Raw genomic sequence first — 17,621 nt, 5'->3', positions numbered from 1 at the left:
TCTTTATTTAACAAATTATTTATTATAAAAAAACCTTCTTAGACTGGGAACAGTGCCACATGCCTACAATCCCACCAACTTGGGAGGCTTTGCAGGAGGATCCCAAGTTTGAGGCAAGCCTTAGTAACTGAGTGAGACCCTGTTTCTCAAAATAAAAAGTAAAAAGGGTTGGGTTCAGCTCAATGGTAAAGGGCCCTGAGTTCAATCCTTAGTACCTCCACCCTTGCAAAAAAAAAAAAAAAAAAACATGAAGAAAACTTAAGGCCCAGATGGTTTCACACTTAATTCTACAAATGCAATAATAAAAAATGGGGACAGTTAGAATTGGGTTGTTAAAAATAGCTTTTAATTGATGGGAATGATGGCTACAAATTCACATTAGGCAGATTATCCAGCAGACTACACACAGGGATTCAGCTCTGATGAACTTCATTTCTTTTTTCCTTTCAAAGGCTTGGCGAATAAAGCTGGGTCAATCTGCTCTTTTGCAAGTCCTCGGACAGAGAAGAGTCTTGCTGCCCGTTCCTGTAGCGTCCCCCCACACTTCAGTCCAAGGGCCATCAGTTCACTCTTGAGTTTTTCCAAACCCAACAACTCTAGTTCTGCAGCAGAGCTGAATGCCAGCAAATCCACAGTTTCCTGACCAAGAACCTGAGGGGAAAAGAAAGAAAATATTTAAATCCAAACACCTTCTGAAGGAGTTAACATTTTTCTGTTAACTACACTGTTTTTCAAGTAACTATCATGTAATTTGCCATTATCTTATTACTGAATTTTAATAATCATCTAGATGTTACTCCGTGGTTCATTCTTTCTTTTGGTACTGGGAGTCACACAAATCTAATGGCACTTTACCACTGAACTATCTGTAGCCCTTTTTATTTTTTATTTTGAGATAGGCTCTAAGTTGCCAATGCCTCAAACTTGTGATTTCCTATCTCAGCCTCCCAAACTGCTGGAATTACAGGTGTGTACCACTGTACCAAGCCTTTATTCATTTTTCTAAAACTTTAGCCAGGATAAAGCTTTTAATGTTATCTGGTTTTGGTGGTGCATAACTGTAATCCCAGTGACCTGGGAGGCTGAGGCAGAAGGATTAGGAGTTTCAGGTCAGCCTGAGCAACTTAGCAAGACTCTGTCTCAAAATAAATAAAATAAAAAGGTCAGGGGATGTAGCTCAGTGGTAAAGTACCAATAAATAAATAGATAAACACAAAATAAAAAACAAAAAATTCCTAATGTATACATGCAATATGAAAATTAAATGCCTGGGCTGGGGTAGTAGCTCAGTGTCAGAGCGCTTGCCTAGTATGTGTGAGGCACTGGGTTTGATCCTCAGCACCACATAAAAATAAATAAATAAATTAAATAAAGGTATTGTGTTCAGTTACAACTAAAAGAATATTAAAAAAAAAAATTAATGCCTAGGGCTAAAGATGTAGCTCTTGCCTAGCATTCGTGAAATCCCAAGTTCAATTCCTAAACAAACCACATGCTTACAACTCTAGAGATAGGATGAGGTCAAATTAAAGAATTAGCATGAAAAACTTCAGTGTCCTCCACAGAAAGGGCAATTTATGCATTTTTGCTTATTTTGGGGGGCAGGGTAAAGGAAGATTCTGATTAGATAAATGACAAGCAGAAGCATTTTTCTCCTATTCTAAAATGCAAACCCACAGAGTAAACATTAATAAAAGATTTTTGCTGGAAGGTATTCCACTGAAAATAGAGAATAATAATTTAAAAAAAAAGAAAGAAAAGAAAATCGAGAATAATCATCTATCTCTAAAAAAGTATGAACAATGAAAATAACTTTAAAAAAAATTTTTTTGTAGTTGTAGACGGACAGAATGCCTTTATTTTATTTATTAATTTTTATGTGGTGTCGAGGATCAAACCCAGTGCCTCACGCATGGTAGGCCAGCGCTTTGACACTGAGCTACAGCCCCTGCCTGAAAACGACTTTTTAAAAGGCTCAACGTGTGACCTATGATTTAATGATAATTTTAAAAGGAATGGAATTTTCTATTAGAAAGATCTTTATGTCCAGCTGACAATTATTGTTCAAATTGTCTCATATGGGAAAGAAAAACTGTATAAGTAGTTTAGTGATACGAAATATAAGCACATATAAAACTAAAGGGCCATTTATCAAAATGTATTCTAGTTATTATATGTATTAAAAATAGCTAGTTGGAGACGGACATCATTACCTTTAGGTACACAGTATAACTTTACATATGGTACAACTCTACTTCATATACTACCAGAGAAATGAAAAGCTGTGCTCCATTTGTGTACAATGAACCCAAATGCATTTTGCTGTCATGTATAAATAATTAGAACAAATTAAAAAAAGATAATAAAGCAAACAAAAAGAATAGCTAGCTGGGCACGGTCGTCCACGCCTACAATCCCAGCAGATCAGGAGGATGAAGCAGAAGGAGTGAGAGTTCAAGGACAGCCTCCAGCAAAAGTGAGGCCGCTAGGCAACTCAGTGAGACCCTGTCTCTAAATAAAATAAAAAATAGGACTGGGATATGGCTCAGTGGTCGAGTGCCCCTGAGTTCAATCCCTGGTACCCAAAAAATAATATCTGGTGCACACCTGTAATCCCAGAGACTAGGGAAACTGAGGCAGGAGGATTACAAGTTCAAGGCCAGCTAGGGCAACTTAGCGAGATCCTTTCTCAAAATGAGAGTTTAAAAAACAAGTTGGGGATGTGGCTCAGGGGTAGAGCACCTTTGTAGTCAATCCCCAGTACCACAAAAAAAGAGGGGCGGGGGGAGTATCAATTAAGCTACAGTGTGTGTTATACATCTGACTTCAGGGATGATAAAATGTGAAAAATGTGCATCTTAAAACTAATGGCACTAAAGACACCACTTAGTGGCAAAATAGAAAAACAATCAACCCTCTAGTGTGTCAAAGCTCTTCCATCATCTGTACTTCCTAGTATTAAACATGCCTTTTGCTACGCAGCTTATGGGGGAAAAAAGCACATTTTCATATTAATGACTTATTATGGAGATTAAATGGATTTGGCTCTAAACATTGACTCAAAATAAGTACTTACTGTATTTCCTGACTGGCTTTCCTCCAGTTTGGCAATGGGGACGTTTTCCCTATCCTCTCCAGGAGCTACCTTGGCAGCTATTTCTCCATCAGTGATTTCTTTTGTCCCTTTATTCTTACTCAGTCCAACACCAGCTGCTTCCCTTTCTGTGAGTTCTTGACATTCTGCTTTCTTTATCTCCTTAGTCTCTGTTTCTCTAACTGTCATCCTCTCCCTGTGCTCCTTGGTAGATGTCTCTCCCAGGTCTGCAAATAAGTCTTCTGAAATAAACTTCCCAGGGTCAGTCTCTGGACTCTGTACTTGTTCTGATAATCCAAGGTCTGTACTCAATTCTTCCTCCCTCTGAGAAGTGTTAGGAAATTTGGCTGCCATCTCAACAGCATCCCTGCCATTTTTTGGAGTGGCGAAGCTCATTCCTGAAGTACTAGGTGCTTCTTCTCTGTCATCATCTGAGCTCTCAGAACTGGATCCCTCAGCAGTCTCTAGTCCTTCCATGTCCAACCTGTCAGAATAAAAAGGTTTGATATTATTTACAGCTTCTATTTGTGTGTATGCATGTATTTACTGTACTGACAGTTGAACCCAGGGGTGCTTTATCACGAGCTATATAATGGGTCCTTTTTATTCTGAGACAGGATCTAGCTAATTTATCAAGGCTAGCCTCGAATTTGTAATCCCCCTGTCTCAGCCTCCCAAGTCACTGGAATTACAGGCTTGTGACACTGCAACAGGCCTATAGCTTCTATTTAAAGAGTTGTGGGATCTCCAAAAAATAGATTATTTGATTATGCTAGCTTGAGATAGAGAATAGGTCAATTTAAAAAAAAAAAAAAATTCCAGAGCCATAATTAGAAGGGAAAAAAAAAAAAAATCTGGGGATAGAGTAGAACCAACCCTACCAACGATCCAATAGGATCCCATCCCTACCCCATCTCCAGAATCTTGTTTTAAAACTTGTAAAGCTCTTAAAATGAAGCTGATCTTGCTTAAAGCTCTCCTCACATTAATTTGAACTGTTGAAAATTAAATAAAATAATAAAGAAAATCCGTGCTTTATTCCTAATTGCCCTTAACTGGAAAAATCTCTAGACATCTATCAAGTGAAGGATAAATAAATTGTAGCATATCCATGAAACGTGGCAATAAAAAGGAAGGAACTACTGTTACATATAATACCACAGATACTTAAACATCTATGTTAAGCCAGGCATGGTGGTGTAAGCCAGCAATACCAGTGATTTGGGAGGCTGAGAAAGGAGGATCACAAGTTCAAAGCCAGCCTCAGCAACTTAATGAGGCCCTAAGCATTGTAGTGAGACCCTGTCTCAAAAAATAAAAAGAGCTGGGCATGTGGCTCAGTGGTTAAGTGCCCCTTGGGGCTTCAATCCAGGTACCAAAAAAAAAAAAAAGAGTCTATATTAAGCAAAAGAAGCCAGGCACTAAAGTGTACGGATTCTGGAAAAGCCTAAACTATAAGAACAAACATCACACTGGTGGTCAGTGGTTGGAGAGTCTATGAGTGGAGGAAGGGAATTAACTGTAGGGGCACCTGGGAATTATTTAGGGTGATGAAAATACTGTTACCTTGATTGTGGTTATGGTTACATGACTATATATTATATACTTTTCAAAATCCACAGAACTGATCCATCAAAACAGACACATTTGCTGTATATGGACTGTACCTCAAAAAATCACAATTAAATTTTTTAAATTACAGGTAATGCTACTACTACTTCTTTTAGGAACATTTAATTCCCATCTCACAAAGAACACACAGAATTCTCAGCTGAACTCAACAATTCATGACCTGTGGTTATTAATTATCCCTCCATCCCTAAAGGGGAGACTGACAGGAAGCAAGATCCATTTGCACTCACCATTTTCTAGAACTTGGCCCAAGGGAACCAAGCTGGCAACCAGAGGGCCAAAAGAACTATCAGAAGAATGGTGGGAAAAAGGGTTGTTATGCTTTTCACCTACAAGTGACTGTAGTCAAGAACTCAATGATAACAGTGAAAAAACAGAAAACAGAAACAAGTAAAAATACAGTTTGACTTTCAGCTGGAATTTTTGAAATCAACTCTTTCAATATCAAAAAGCAATTCAAATAGAAAGCTCTATTTGATGTTTCACTCCAAGGGAAAAAAATTATCCTTGAGGTTCCATTAATGGCACTCAATAGAGCACAAAGCTTTACTAGTGAGAACAATGTGACAATCACCAAAACCTGAAGACTGAAGCACTCTGGAAAATCTCCAAGCTCCTGTCAAACATTATGTAAAAATGTGCTTCTATCTACTGGATAGATAAGAAGGAAATAAATTATGTCAGTCCTTAAAGATCAATCTGAAATAAAAATGAAAGATACTCACCAAAAGCATTTTCTTTTCTTTGCACTGGCTCCTTGGTCTGTATTTGATTTGTTGGGCCGCTTCCGATTCTCACTGATTTCTGCCGATACCATCTTGCTGGAGGCAGCTTGCATACCTAACCAGAAATTTAATAGTTTCTACTATCAAAGCCAAGTTTAAAGAAATTATATAATCTGGATTGCAAGAGGAGCTGATATCTAAAATTCTAGATTGAAATTTCTTAATATACTCCACATCTCATATGGCTAAAATGAGACTAGCTTCAAGTTCACAGAGATTTCAAATAAACGTTCTGGTTCTGGAACCAGTTTTTTAAAGTACCAATGTCCAATCTGTAACTTAAGGATGACAGGTTCATAACTAGTCTTCTCCAAATCTAATTACTTATTCTCTTACGTTAGTCATTTGCATACATTTGTGCTTCCCCTGTTCTATCACAATCTTTGTTTTTTACCATACTGGGGATCACATCCAGGGGTGTTCTGCCACTGAATTATATCTCTAGCCTGTTTTATTTTATTTTGAAACAAGGTCTTGCTAAAACTGCCGAGGTTAGCCTCAACCTGCAATCCTCTGCCTCAGGCTTCTGAGTACCGGGGATTACAGGCATACATCGCCATGCCCAATTATCACAACCTTTTTTGAAGGGATAGATATCTTTTTATTCAACTGTACCTACAACAGGTCTAGCACATGCTTTGGATGTCAAAAAATTAGTGAGAACTATTCTCATTAAAAACCATTTAAGGGGCTGGGGTTGTGGCTCAGAGATAGAGCGCTCGCCTGGCATTCGTGGTGCACTGGGTTCAACCCTCAGCACCACATAAAAATAAAATAAAGGTACTGTGTTCACCTATAACTAAAAAATAAATATTAAAAAAATTAAAATATTGCTAGGCACAGTGGCACATGCTGTGATTCCAGCAACTGAAGAGGCTGAGATAGGAGGATCTTAAGTTCAAGGCCAGCCTCAGCAACTTAATGAGACCCTGTTTCAAAAATTAAAAATAAAGGACTGGGGTTGTGGCTCAATGGAAGAGTGCTTGCCTCGCACACGTAAGGCACTGGGCTCGATCCTCAGCACCACATAAAAATAAATAAACAAAATAAAGATATTGTGCCCATGTATAACTAAAAGAAAAAATATATATTAAAAAAATTAAAAATAAAAAGATTAAGGATGTAGCTCAGTGATAAGGTATCCCTAGGTACAATTCCCAGTACACCCCACCAATTTTTTTTTTTTTTTGAGCTAAAATTGAAAGCAAATACAATGAGGTCTGGACCTCCCAAAGACTAGGCTTATCCCAACCCGCAAACATATAAAATGTGTTCTTACCTGGGGCCCATGGAATTCAGGGGTTAAGTATACTCAATGTGTGTGTATGTGTTTTGTTTGGAGGAGGGTTAAAACACATTGTTTTTAAAGGGAGAGGTTCCAAGGCTTTTAGAAGACTCTCAGAAGGCCAAGACCCTCAAGAGAGCTTAAGACGACTCTCTGTGTGCAGTGTGGAGCACTCTGAAACTGCAGGCTTCCGGAGTGTCATGGACTACACTGAGGAATTCTCACCTTTAAGGACGGAATCCTCCAGCCGCTCAGCCATCTCATGGCACTGCTGCTGGTAGTCGGGGCTGGTGAAGCAGTGCTTGGGTTCTGCAAGCTTCCGCTGTAGGCGCTCCAAGCGCTTTTGCTCCTTTTCAGCCTCCCGCTCAGCTTGCTGTTTTACCCACTCAGCCATTCTGAGGAAGGGGGAGAAGAGATGTAATTGAATGGACACATTATATATAGTCATGTGTTTCCTTCAATGACAGATTGCATATATGACGGTGGTCCAGAAAACTGTCATGTGGAGCTGAAAATTTCTACTGCCTAATGACACAATAGGCCAGTAACTTTGCAGCACAAAGCATTACATACCTCTCTGTGGTGATGTTGGTGTGAACAAACCGGTGCTGCCAGTTGGGTATAAAGACAGCACATACAATAACGTATACAACATAATCTCTGATGATAAAAAAATGACTTACTGATTTATGTATTTAATGTACTCTACTATTTATTGTTATTTTATTTTTAGTGCTGGGATTGAACCCAGGGTCTTGCACATGCTAGACAAGTGCTCTACCACCAAGCTAGACCCCAGTACCTACTGTTATTTTAAGGTATATTTCTATTTGTTAAAAAAAAAAAAGTTTATTGTAAAACAGTGTGCCATGTTTAGCAAGGAGCAGCCTCAAGTATCTTTTGATTGCATCGAGTGATCAACCTAAACCACCTGGGTTTGTCCATGTATACTCTAATGCTAGTACAACAAATTTGTCTAACCAGGCATTTCTCAGAACAAGTTTTCGTTGTTAAGCAATGTGTGACTATATTTATATAAATAAAAGGCCCTCCACATGAATCAATAGACTCTTACTCAGATTGTGATATTTCCCCAGAAAAGTGTGTCATATTTATTGCTAGCATATTGTAATGGACTTAGGTAAACCCCAAAGATAATTATTAAATTATGAAAAAGATTGAATCAGATAATAATAGAGTATAAATATTTTTTAAATATATATATTTTTAGTTGTTGATGGATCTTTATTTTATTCATTTATCTATATGGGGCACCGAAGATCGAACCCAGTGCCTCACACATGAGGCAAGAGCTCTACCACTGAGCTACAACCCCAGCCATGAGAGTGTAAATATTTCTGATATGCATAGCCATATGTGTAATTTGCTAGTGAAACTATGCTGCTCTCTTTAAAACAAAAGAGGTGGGTGTCTTACGCTTTCTCATGATTGACATCTCGTAGTCTCCGTCCACTGAGATCCCGGCAAGCTTCTCGATTGGTTGTCTTCTCAATCTGAGCACCAAGCGCTCGGAGCATGGATCCAAAACCTGAGTCGATACATTTGAAGAATAAGTTAAAACATATCCAAAGAAAGTTACAAGTGAAACTTGTGAAAAAGTCTATCACTAAATTAAAAGTGATCTGTCTCTATAGTTTCCTTTCTCTTTCTTTTTTTTTTTTTTAGAAAGTAAACATGAAGGTACTAGCCCAAGCAACAAAGGCAAAAAGATCAATAACTCAGATTTAACTTCAAAACTTTCCCTTCTCTAAAATACTGTATTGTATAGTGGAAATATTCAACGGGCTTTATCCAATGCTAGAGATCTCAATATACCCAGATTAATAATTCAAGAATTACGTAGTGAGATTTTTGAATGAGTTTAAAAGGAAAGGTAACCTGAAGCTGTCAAATGGTTGATGACATATTTCATTCTTAAGGATACAAATACAAAGAGCTGAATGATTACAGTTTTGAGATGTCAATGCTCTGAAAAACCAAACAAATCATTGTAGATTTTGAGAAAACTCAAGAAGTACATGTTTGACTCTTTTCTTTTCTCTCTTCTTAGACATAACAGCATAACCAGATCCTCACCTAATCTACCCCCCACAGCAAACAGTTGTTTCTTAAGGCAACTTTAGGTCACCCTTCCAACTATAAGGAGACAGAATCTTGGTAAAATTGGGAGATCTGACTGTTTTAAAGCTCTTTTCTTCAGCAAATAGGAGAGACTAATGGTCATCTTTCTTGTCTAATCATCCCTGAAATTTTAAAACCTGAGATCCTAAGAGCAATCTGGCTCAACATATGACGTGTACCATACAATTATTTCTTCCTCAAAAAGAACAAAAGAGGAAATACTCAAAATTAGGTAATCAAGGATTTTATAAGGCAAAACAACGCTGGCATACTTCAGAGACCAAGAAGTTTGTTAATCCAAAACAATGCTAAAGACTACTGATGTGTGACAACTAAGTAATCAGCATCCATGTCCTACCTCCTTTCCCACCACAAAGTCGGGGTTCCAAACTATAAACAGCTCCATGCTGCACTGTATCATCGGTGCTAACGAGCGCTCCATTGCATTTCACAAAGAAGTATTCCACTGGAACATCCTAGAGACAAATTTAGGCTTTTTAATACTTTTTCTTACAGAAAGAAACCTGTTATCTTTTTATTACTCAATAATAAGCACATGGTATATTCAATCAATATTTGTTGAAATGAAAGTGAAAATTACTAAAAGAAAAAAAGGCATTTGACACATGCTAGATATTTTTTTCTTACTATTACCTAATCAGGGCTTAGGATGTAGCTCAGAGGTAGAATGGTTGGCTAACATGCACAGGCCCTGGGTTTGATCCCCAGCACAGCCCCCCAAAATCCATGGATTTATTATACCATAGCCTTTTTGTTTTGAATTTTTAATATTTATTTTTCAGTTTTTGGTGGACACAACATCTTTATTTTATGTGGTGCTGATGATCTAACCCAGCGCCCCACGCATGCCAGGCGAGCACGTTACCGCTTGAGCCACATCCCCAGCCCTAAAACCTGTAGTCTTTTTTTGGTAAAAATCAAAAGCTACTTTCTTCTTCTCCCATAGGTCACCTGAGCCACAGAATACAGGACTCAGATCCAATAACTCTGAGGTCCTCTGTCCTTTGACATTTTAAAAAATGGGTAAAATCAAGTTAACATCAAGACTGTTCCACAAATTGAAAATATAAATCCTGAAAAGTATAGATAGGGATAAGAAGGGGGTGAGTGAGAGATAGGTACCGTTTTTAATAAATCCATATAAGCTTTAACATTTTTAGAACTGCCTGGCAGCCAGTGTTTGTCTCTTCTGCTGATGCCCCCAACTTATAGCCCAAATAAACCCAAACCCACTCTGTATACATCAATCTCACATAATAAATATGTATGTATATGTATATATACATATTATATGCATAAGTGTCTGAGGCTGCAAAATATTCTTCAAAGTTACATCAAATTAGAAATTATATAGCTGAATCTACAACATCAGGAAAGAAAAAATCTAAAAACCAATAGAAAAGGAAAAATGCATTATTTGTATCTTCCTGAAGCAAAACTACAAATAACTCATTCTAAACCATATCACAGCAGAGCATGGTGGTACACTTATAATCCCAGTGGCTCAGGAGGCTGAGGTAGAAGGAGCGTGAGTTCAAGGTCAGACTCAGCAAGTTAGGCTCTAAGAAACTTGGTGAGACCCTGTCTCAAAAAAGAAAATAAAATGAGCTTTTAAAAAAAAAAAATCACATAATTATTCCTTTAAAAAAAAAAAAAAAAAAAACAGTGGCAGGGCGGTGACTAGGGATTTAGCCCAGGGGCAACTTGAGCTACATCCCCAGGCCTTTTTTAATTCTAAGACAAAATTTTGCTAAATTGCTTAGGGCCTCACTAAATTGCTGAGGCTGGCTTTGAACTTTCAATCCTCCTGTCAGCCTCCGGAGAAGAAGTGCACCACTTGCCAGCTACATATAATTAATTCTAAAGGAACTATTCATTCATTCAACAACTATTAATTAACTGCTCATTTTCTATTATTATAATACGTCCACTACCTTTCAGGTGTTGGAATACTATGCAAATAAAGTCCTACCTCGTGGACCTATCATTCTAGTGGGGAAAGAAAAATAACGAGAAAAAAAAGTACATATCATGTCAAGTGATAATAAGCAGGACAAAGGGACAGACATAATGGCGATCTACTTTATATTGCTAGTCCAGGAAATCTCTGATCAACGATATTTGTGCAGTGAAGTAAAGAAAGTGAGTAAACAAGCCATGAACTTTTCTAGGGGAACAGCACCCCAGACAGAGGCACCAGGCAAATGCAAAGAGCTGAAGCTGGGCACAGCACTGAGGAGCACACTTGTAATCTCAGCTACTTAGGAGGCTGAGGTAGAAGGACCACAAGTTCAAAGCCAGTTCAGGCAAGACCTTGTCTCAAAATAAAATTTTAAAGAGATGAGAATTAGCTCAGTGGTAAAGTGCTTGACTAGCATTTGCATGGCTCACACATACAAAGACCTGAAGCAGGAATAAGCTTCAAGCACTCCAGGAAAAGCAAAATGGCAAATATGGCTGGAATGAAATAAGCCCAAGAATGTCAAGGCATTAAAATCCATTATAAGAACTTAGGGTTTTACAACTATAGCAAAGTTTTGAACAAAGTAGGACGATGATTAAAGTTATGCTTTTAAAGGACCACTCTAGATGTTGAGTTGCAAATAAAGCTACAAAAGTAGATAAATCAGTGAGACATTTCTGTGATGATACAGGTGATAAATGAAAGCTACTCATGCCAACGTGGTTGTGGCAGAAGGCAATAAAAATATTGAGGACACGCTGAAGGTAGAGGCAATGAGATTTGCTAATGGTCTGGATAAAGTGAAAACAACAGAACTGGGGAGGAGTTCAAAATTTTGATATATGTTCTTCTGCTTTGTCACTGCAGAAGTTGAAGCACCATCTTGTTCCCTAAGGTAAAGGCCATATAAGTAATAAGACATAAGGAGTCCAGAGCCCAATCAGGTAACAAGCAGCCACCCAAACAGCCTGACTCCTTACACATGAGAAAGAAAAATCTACCTTGTTTTAATCTAAGAAATTAAAAGAAATAAAAATTTGGTTTGACAAGTGGGAGAATAGATTTGCCACTTATCAGGATGGAGAAGGAAGTTTTGGGGGGAAAATTAGTCGCAGGTTGTTATGTCTATTAGGCAAATGGAGACGTTAAATAAACTGATGGATATACAAATCTGAAGTTCAGGTGAATTTTGGGACTGGAGATTTACATATGAAAGTTGTGAGAACACTGATGAAATCCACTGGGTCAGAGGAAATCTACCAGAAAAAACAAACCCTGGTAACTCCAAGGTTTAGAGATTAGGGAGATGGGGAGGAAGCAGCGAGAGGTCAATGAGGGGTTGGGGAGATAACTCAGTTGGTAGAGTGCTTGCCTTGCATGCACAAGGCCCTGGGGGGGTGAAGTAGAAGAGAACTAAAGGTGATGACTAGTTGCTTGAAAAAAAGTGTGGAGAAAGTAATGATCAACTATGCCAAATGATGCTGATGCTCCAAATACAATGAAACCTGGAGACTGATTACTGGATGTGGTAACATAGAAAACAGAGATGAGCATGAAAGTTGTTTGGAGTAAGGGGAACAAAAGCCTAACGAAAACTTAAAAAGAGTTTACCTTCAAGAATTTTTTCTATAAAGAAAACTAGAGACTGAGGATGTCATTTCCCTAGCATGGACCAAGTCCTGGACTCCACCTCCAGCACCAAAAAAGAAAAGAAAAACAAAAACAGAGAAAATCGAAGTGATAGCTGAAGGGATGTGAGCTCATATTTACACATTGGTAGAAATGAGCAGTAAAAAAGGAAAAACATGGAAATGCAGAGGAGAGAACTAATGCTTAAAAAAAAAGTCCTTTAATAACTGAGGGGACAGATGTTGTACAGAATAAAAGATAATTATGAATTATTTGTGAAATAATGAGGACAAATCACCCATAGCAATAGAAGAAAATGCTGAATACATGGCAGGTAGGTAAAGGAACTGGTATGAGATTTAGGAAATTCTCTTCTTACTACCTCAATGAACAGAAAGTTGGGGCCTCAAAGAGGAAGTATTGAAAATTTAGAGAAGAAATGAAAGAGGACCAATAAGAGTGAGAGTGATGAAATTAACCAGGGCTTCCTCACCCTGTTAATACAATGGTATATATTAAAAATATTTATGACATGTGGGGAAACAAGCAAAGTCCAGATTCTGTCCAGCTGCTCAAGTGATTACAGAGTTCAGGATGCTAAGCAGTCCTGGAAGTCCACTTTGGATTAGGAAAATATAGCTGCCAAGCAGTACTGGGTGTAAATTGAGTGAAACGTATTTGTGAGATTACATTTTTCCCCTACCACGCACTTGCCCAGATGTCTGGGAAGAATAAATGGACAGCTGGATTTAAGTAGTTTGGCATTTGTTTTCCCAACTAAAAATGATGTCCTGGAAGAGAAGCAAAAGAGCTAAGGCTATCTACAATGATGTGCTTAACTTAAGATCATTCTTATCTGTAAGATACTATCTATTTTAAGACTGTTGTAAAGTTAAATATGTAATGCATCTCATATTTGTTTTAATGTTTATTTTTAAAAAGTCACTTTAATTTCTTGTAATATTTTATCTAATGGGTATGGTATTTCTGATATTTTAAATAACTTTGAAAGACATTAATGTGAAGGCAGAAACTTCATTTCCAAACAGTACTCATTAAACAAGAAAACTAACCAAAACTGAATCTTCTATTTGTTAAGATTCTTGTCAAGTAAGTCTCTCTACAAAAAAAAAAAAAAAAAAACCAATGAAATTTGGAGTTAACTGATTAACTATCTGTGTATTATGAAGCACACTTCAAGGGTCATCAGGGACAACCCTGTAGTTCAATCAAGTAAAATTTATTGACTCACTGCAATAAAGGGGAATTGCACACCAAAAGAATCACGGAATATCTCACTAATAAAAGAAAAATAGGATCTGGGGCAAGGGTGAAGTTAGGTGGAATTTAAATGAAGCAGTGTTTTGACAGGCTTAAAACAAATCAGTTCTGTGTGTAAAAGGGCCAACATCAGGTCTGAACTGTGAAACACACCCAGTTTCCTCTTTCCTCTATTTAAGATAGATATGGAACGTTGTGTCCAGAAGCTCCTAATCAGAAGCTCTGCACCTGGTATGGAAATCAAGAGTACTTCTCTGTATCAAAGAGACTTAGACCATCAAGGCAAGAGTAGAATATTTCATTATCACTGATATAATTTTAAACAGTGGAGTTTTTAAATCCATCTATGATTTATTTGACTAAGTTTTCCCAGTGAATAAGACAAGATTTTTAAGGAGGTGTTTATAAAATTTTACCATTGTAGCATGTCTTTAGGGAAAAACCACTGTTTTCTATTAACTTTGCAAATGGCTTTATCTGTGTCTGTCATGCCTGATGAAAACAGGACAGATTTTAATTTTCTCAGTGGGAACTAACACTAACTTTCTAATTTCAGAACACTTTTGTTTTTAAAAGCATAGGCGTGGGTCAGGCATGATGGTGCATACCTATAATCCCAGTGACTGAAGCAGGAGGATCGAAAGTTCAAGGTAAACTTCTACAAATTAAGACCTGGTCTTGGAATTCAAAAAACAAATAAATAGAGACAGGGGACATAACTCAGTGGCAAAGTGCCCTTGGGTTCAATTCCCAATACTACCACCTAAAAAAGCATAGATGTGAACCTGAACTACTTTTGCTTCAATATCTCATCAAATACCCTTTTATAAGTTGTTTCTATTCAGATTTGCTATAGTGATGTTTGTGAAATAACTGTCAGAATTCATTTCTATTTCTTGCTACTTATTTTAAAATTCTTATTCCCATCACTCTTGAGAGTTAGGATCCTATTTTTTTTCTGGTTCCACTTTGGATCAACTGTTAGTAAGTTTGGAAACTTCATATCAGTTATTTTTAAGTATATTAAAAGCCAACTATTCTGCTAGCTTTCCTATCCTCTACTATCTAGCAGAATACAACAGTTACTATTACGGCATTATGTAAAAATGTGGATGTGTAACCGATGTGATTCTGCAATCTTTGTAATGTTTTGAATAACCAATAAAAAAATAAATAAAAGCCAACTATTTTGCAAAATTGTTTTTCCATTCAGATGGTCCAAAACAGTTCTGCTGTTTTTAGACTAGACTGCAACAAGAAAGAAAGCAGGAAGCTGGAAAACCACATTATTTGAAAACACACATTGCTTCTCCATGGAACAAGACCTAGTGTTTTAAAGATTTGGTTTGCAGTGTTAACATTTGTTAAGCTTATAAGTAACGGAAAAAACAGCATGGATTAGGTGTATAATCAGAATTCTAGATCAAGTGCCAAAATTTTAAAATTAGATTCAAGAGGACCACTAATTTTCTTCGATAAATGAACATGTTTATTATCTCACAGTTGATAAACACTTGCTTACTTGGGAATTAAGTAAAAGAATACAGGTATACAGGTAACCTTACAAGTCCTTGATGGGTTTTCATAAATATGCATGGACAAAAAAAAAACATTAAGTTATTGACGAAAGCAGCTAAATAATAAGACAAGAATCCATGCCCTCAACAGTACAGTGTATAAGTGGGTGGCCCCGACCAGCGACTGGAGGAATCCAATGACTAGATGAACTCACTCCGCTCCCCAATGGTCTTTTGATTTGGGTTTGGCTAGGACATATTTCTCTAAGAACTCAACAGGGTTTTGAGGTTAGTAGATACAATGCACGTCCCTATGAATGTAAGGACATGAGCCTTAAAGGTCACCAGGTCCAAATACCTAATTTACAGATAAAGAAACCGAACCAAAGTGTAAATCAGGGCTGAACTAATAAACACCCATAATTAGCATTTTTTTCTTTTCTCTTTCTATGGGGAGGCAAAGCAACCACCTTCAAAACACAAAAGGTCTCAGTATTAGTTTGATGCACCTTAAAACTGGAGAACTTAGTCTCAAACCCAAAACCCCAGAGAATAAGACCCACCCCAAGGCAGACCCTGTTCGCACCCAGCCCAGCCCCTAGGCTGCCTTTCCCCTACCTTCCAGGAACCGCGATCCTCACCTGATCTTGGCAGTGTCGATGGATAAAATCCCGTACCGAACACCGGTCCGAGGCACACCGTACCGCCTTGCACCCGGAGCCGGGGCCGCGAATCCACGCCAGCACCACAGTCCCCGCCATTTTCCCTAGTCCGGGAAAATCCAGATAACCTGAAATACTAGGCGCCACAACCATCCGGTCGCATCTTGATGACGCTAGGCCTCGCCTTCCAGCGCCCCGCCCTGCACGTTTCCACTCGCCCCGCCCTTCCCCAGGGGCAAGTCACGTGGCCCGGGCGGCCGTGCTGAGCGGGTGGGGGGAGGGGAACAGGAAGGGCCTGACTGAGGCCGATAAGCCTGCAGAGCGCGAGGGCGAGGCGTTGCTAGGAGTGGTTGCTAAGGCGGGGCTCGAGGGACTGGCTATAAAAGGCTGGCGCTAGGTTAGGTTTCCAGCGTTCTGGCTGCAAGCGATAAGGCTGTAACTAAGCACCGCCCTGTGCCGCGGGCTTTGGCCCTTTTCCTTACATCTGTGTAGTTATTTTTGGGTCGCGGAGAATTGTGGCCTGAGACGGCACTGCTCCCTGGAGGTGTGAGGAGAGAAGCTGCAGTCCGGAAGCTGGTTTGGGGGGGCTGCTTCCTTCTCCTGGGGGAGCCCAGCTCCAGGGACGAGGGAAAAGGAGGTCCCCGAACAGCGGGCCGCGTGTTTTTTTCCTTCAGATTTCCAGAGCGTCCCTTTTCCTTTTTGAGAGCAGCCAAACTCGGTTTACTCATTTCTGCCTGTTTGCGCTCTGCGTTATCTCCACTTTGTCTCTGTTTTCAAAATATTTCACAGCAAGTGGGCCCTTGTGAAAGACAGTGGCATGAGTGACGTTTATAGAATGCTGCTTCAAAAAAAAAAAAAAGCCCTGCCATAACTTTTATTCTGCACCATGGAAACATGCTCGTTCAGATTTGCATAACGTAACTTTAAGGCTCTGGCACTCTGAGGGAGTCCCTTAATATTTAATATGCTGAGATTATGGCATTTCTAAAATTCTGAGCAATTTAAAAGCCGCTAGTGTGAAGCTAGGAGGGTTAGCAGGAGATATCCATGCCTCCTAGACACAAATGTATTGGCCCACAGAATCGCTTTCTCTGCTGTTAAGGTGCGTGGCAATGTCACTCATCACCAAGGGGAAAAAAAAAATTCAGAACTTGTTTAATTGAGGCAGTGTGAGCAAAAGTCGAGTTCCAATGCCTGTGAAGTTATAGGTTCTCTTGTCTTTATTTTGCACAGGAGGGGAAGAGAGACAGGGCCTCCATGGGTTTTCCAGTAGATAAAGAAAAATTACACAAAATAAAGCATGTTGTGCCTTGAAGCAATATTTTGCAAAAGGGGTGTCCTGGTGATCCTGGGGTAAATAGATGTCTCATCAAGTATTATGCAAGCAGCCCACAGGTGGGGATGTAGCTCAGTTGGTAGAGTACTTGCCTAGTATTTGCAAGGCCCTGGGTTTGACCCCCAGCACCACCAAAAAAAAAAAAAAGTATTATGTAAGCAGTTCAAACACTAGAAACCGTGAGTCCTATAGTCCTTACAGTCTCTCAATTTTTCATCTTCAAGGTTACTTGCTCAGAACAAATAATTTAGAGCTGTGATCCCACAATCTCTTC

The 17,621-nt window shown here is 38.7% G+C and overlaps 1 protein-coding gene across 1 annotated transcript; it reads right to left on the bottom strand.

The window, feature by feature from the left end:
* Window positions 1-333: 333 nt before the first annotated feature.
* On the bottom strand, window positions 334-16,128 carry Sde2 (spliceosome associated SDE2). The gene is made up of 7 exons (XM_076831710.1): window positions 15,991-16,128; window positions 9,297-9,414; window positions 8,234-8,345; window positions 7,022-7,191; window positions 5,452-5,566; window positions 3,077-3,578; window positions 334-651 (listed from the first exon to the last, which is right to left on the bottom strand). Exons 1-7 carry the CDS (start codon window positions 16,108-16,110, stop codon window positions 430-432), a joined length of 1,359 nt encoding a protein of 452 aa, XP_076687825.1. The 5' UTR covers window positions 16,111-16,128; the 3' UTR covers window positions 334-429.
* Window positions 16,129-17,621: the final 1,493 nt, after the last annotated feature.

Source organism: Callospermophilus lateralis, chromosome 13 (genome assembly GCF_048772815.1).
Source record: "Callospermophilus lateralis isolate mCalLat2 chromosome 13, mCalLat2.hap1, whole genome shotgun sequence".
Taxonomy (NCBI): Eukaryota; Metazoa; Chordata; class Mammalia; order Rodentia; family Sciuridae; genus Callospermophilus; species Callospermophilus lateralis.
This window is presented reverse-complemented; position numbering and strand designations above follow the sequence as displayed.

Bases quoted from the DNA above. Each gene is read 5' to 3' on its own strand.
- Sde2 (XM_076831710.1), bottom strand. From the start codon at position 16,110: ATGGCGGGGACTGTGGTGCTGGCGTGGATTCGCGGCCCCGGCTCCGGG. The intron at 3,579-5,451 runs GTGAGTATCTTT...TTATTCTGACAG, and splicing joins AAGAAAAGAAAATGCTTTTG to GTTGGACATGGAAGGACTAG. The intron at 652-3,076 runs GTAAGTACTTAT...TTTTCCCCTCAG, and splicing joins AAAGCCAGTCAGGAAATACA to GTTCTTGGTCAGGAAACTGT.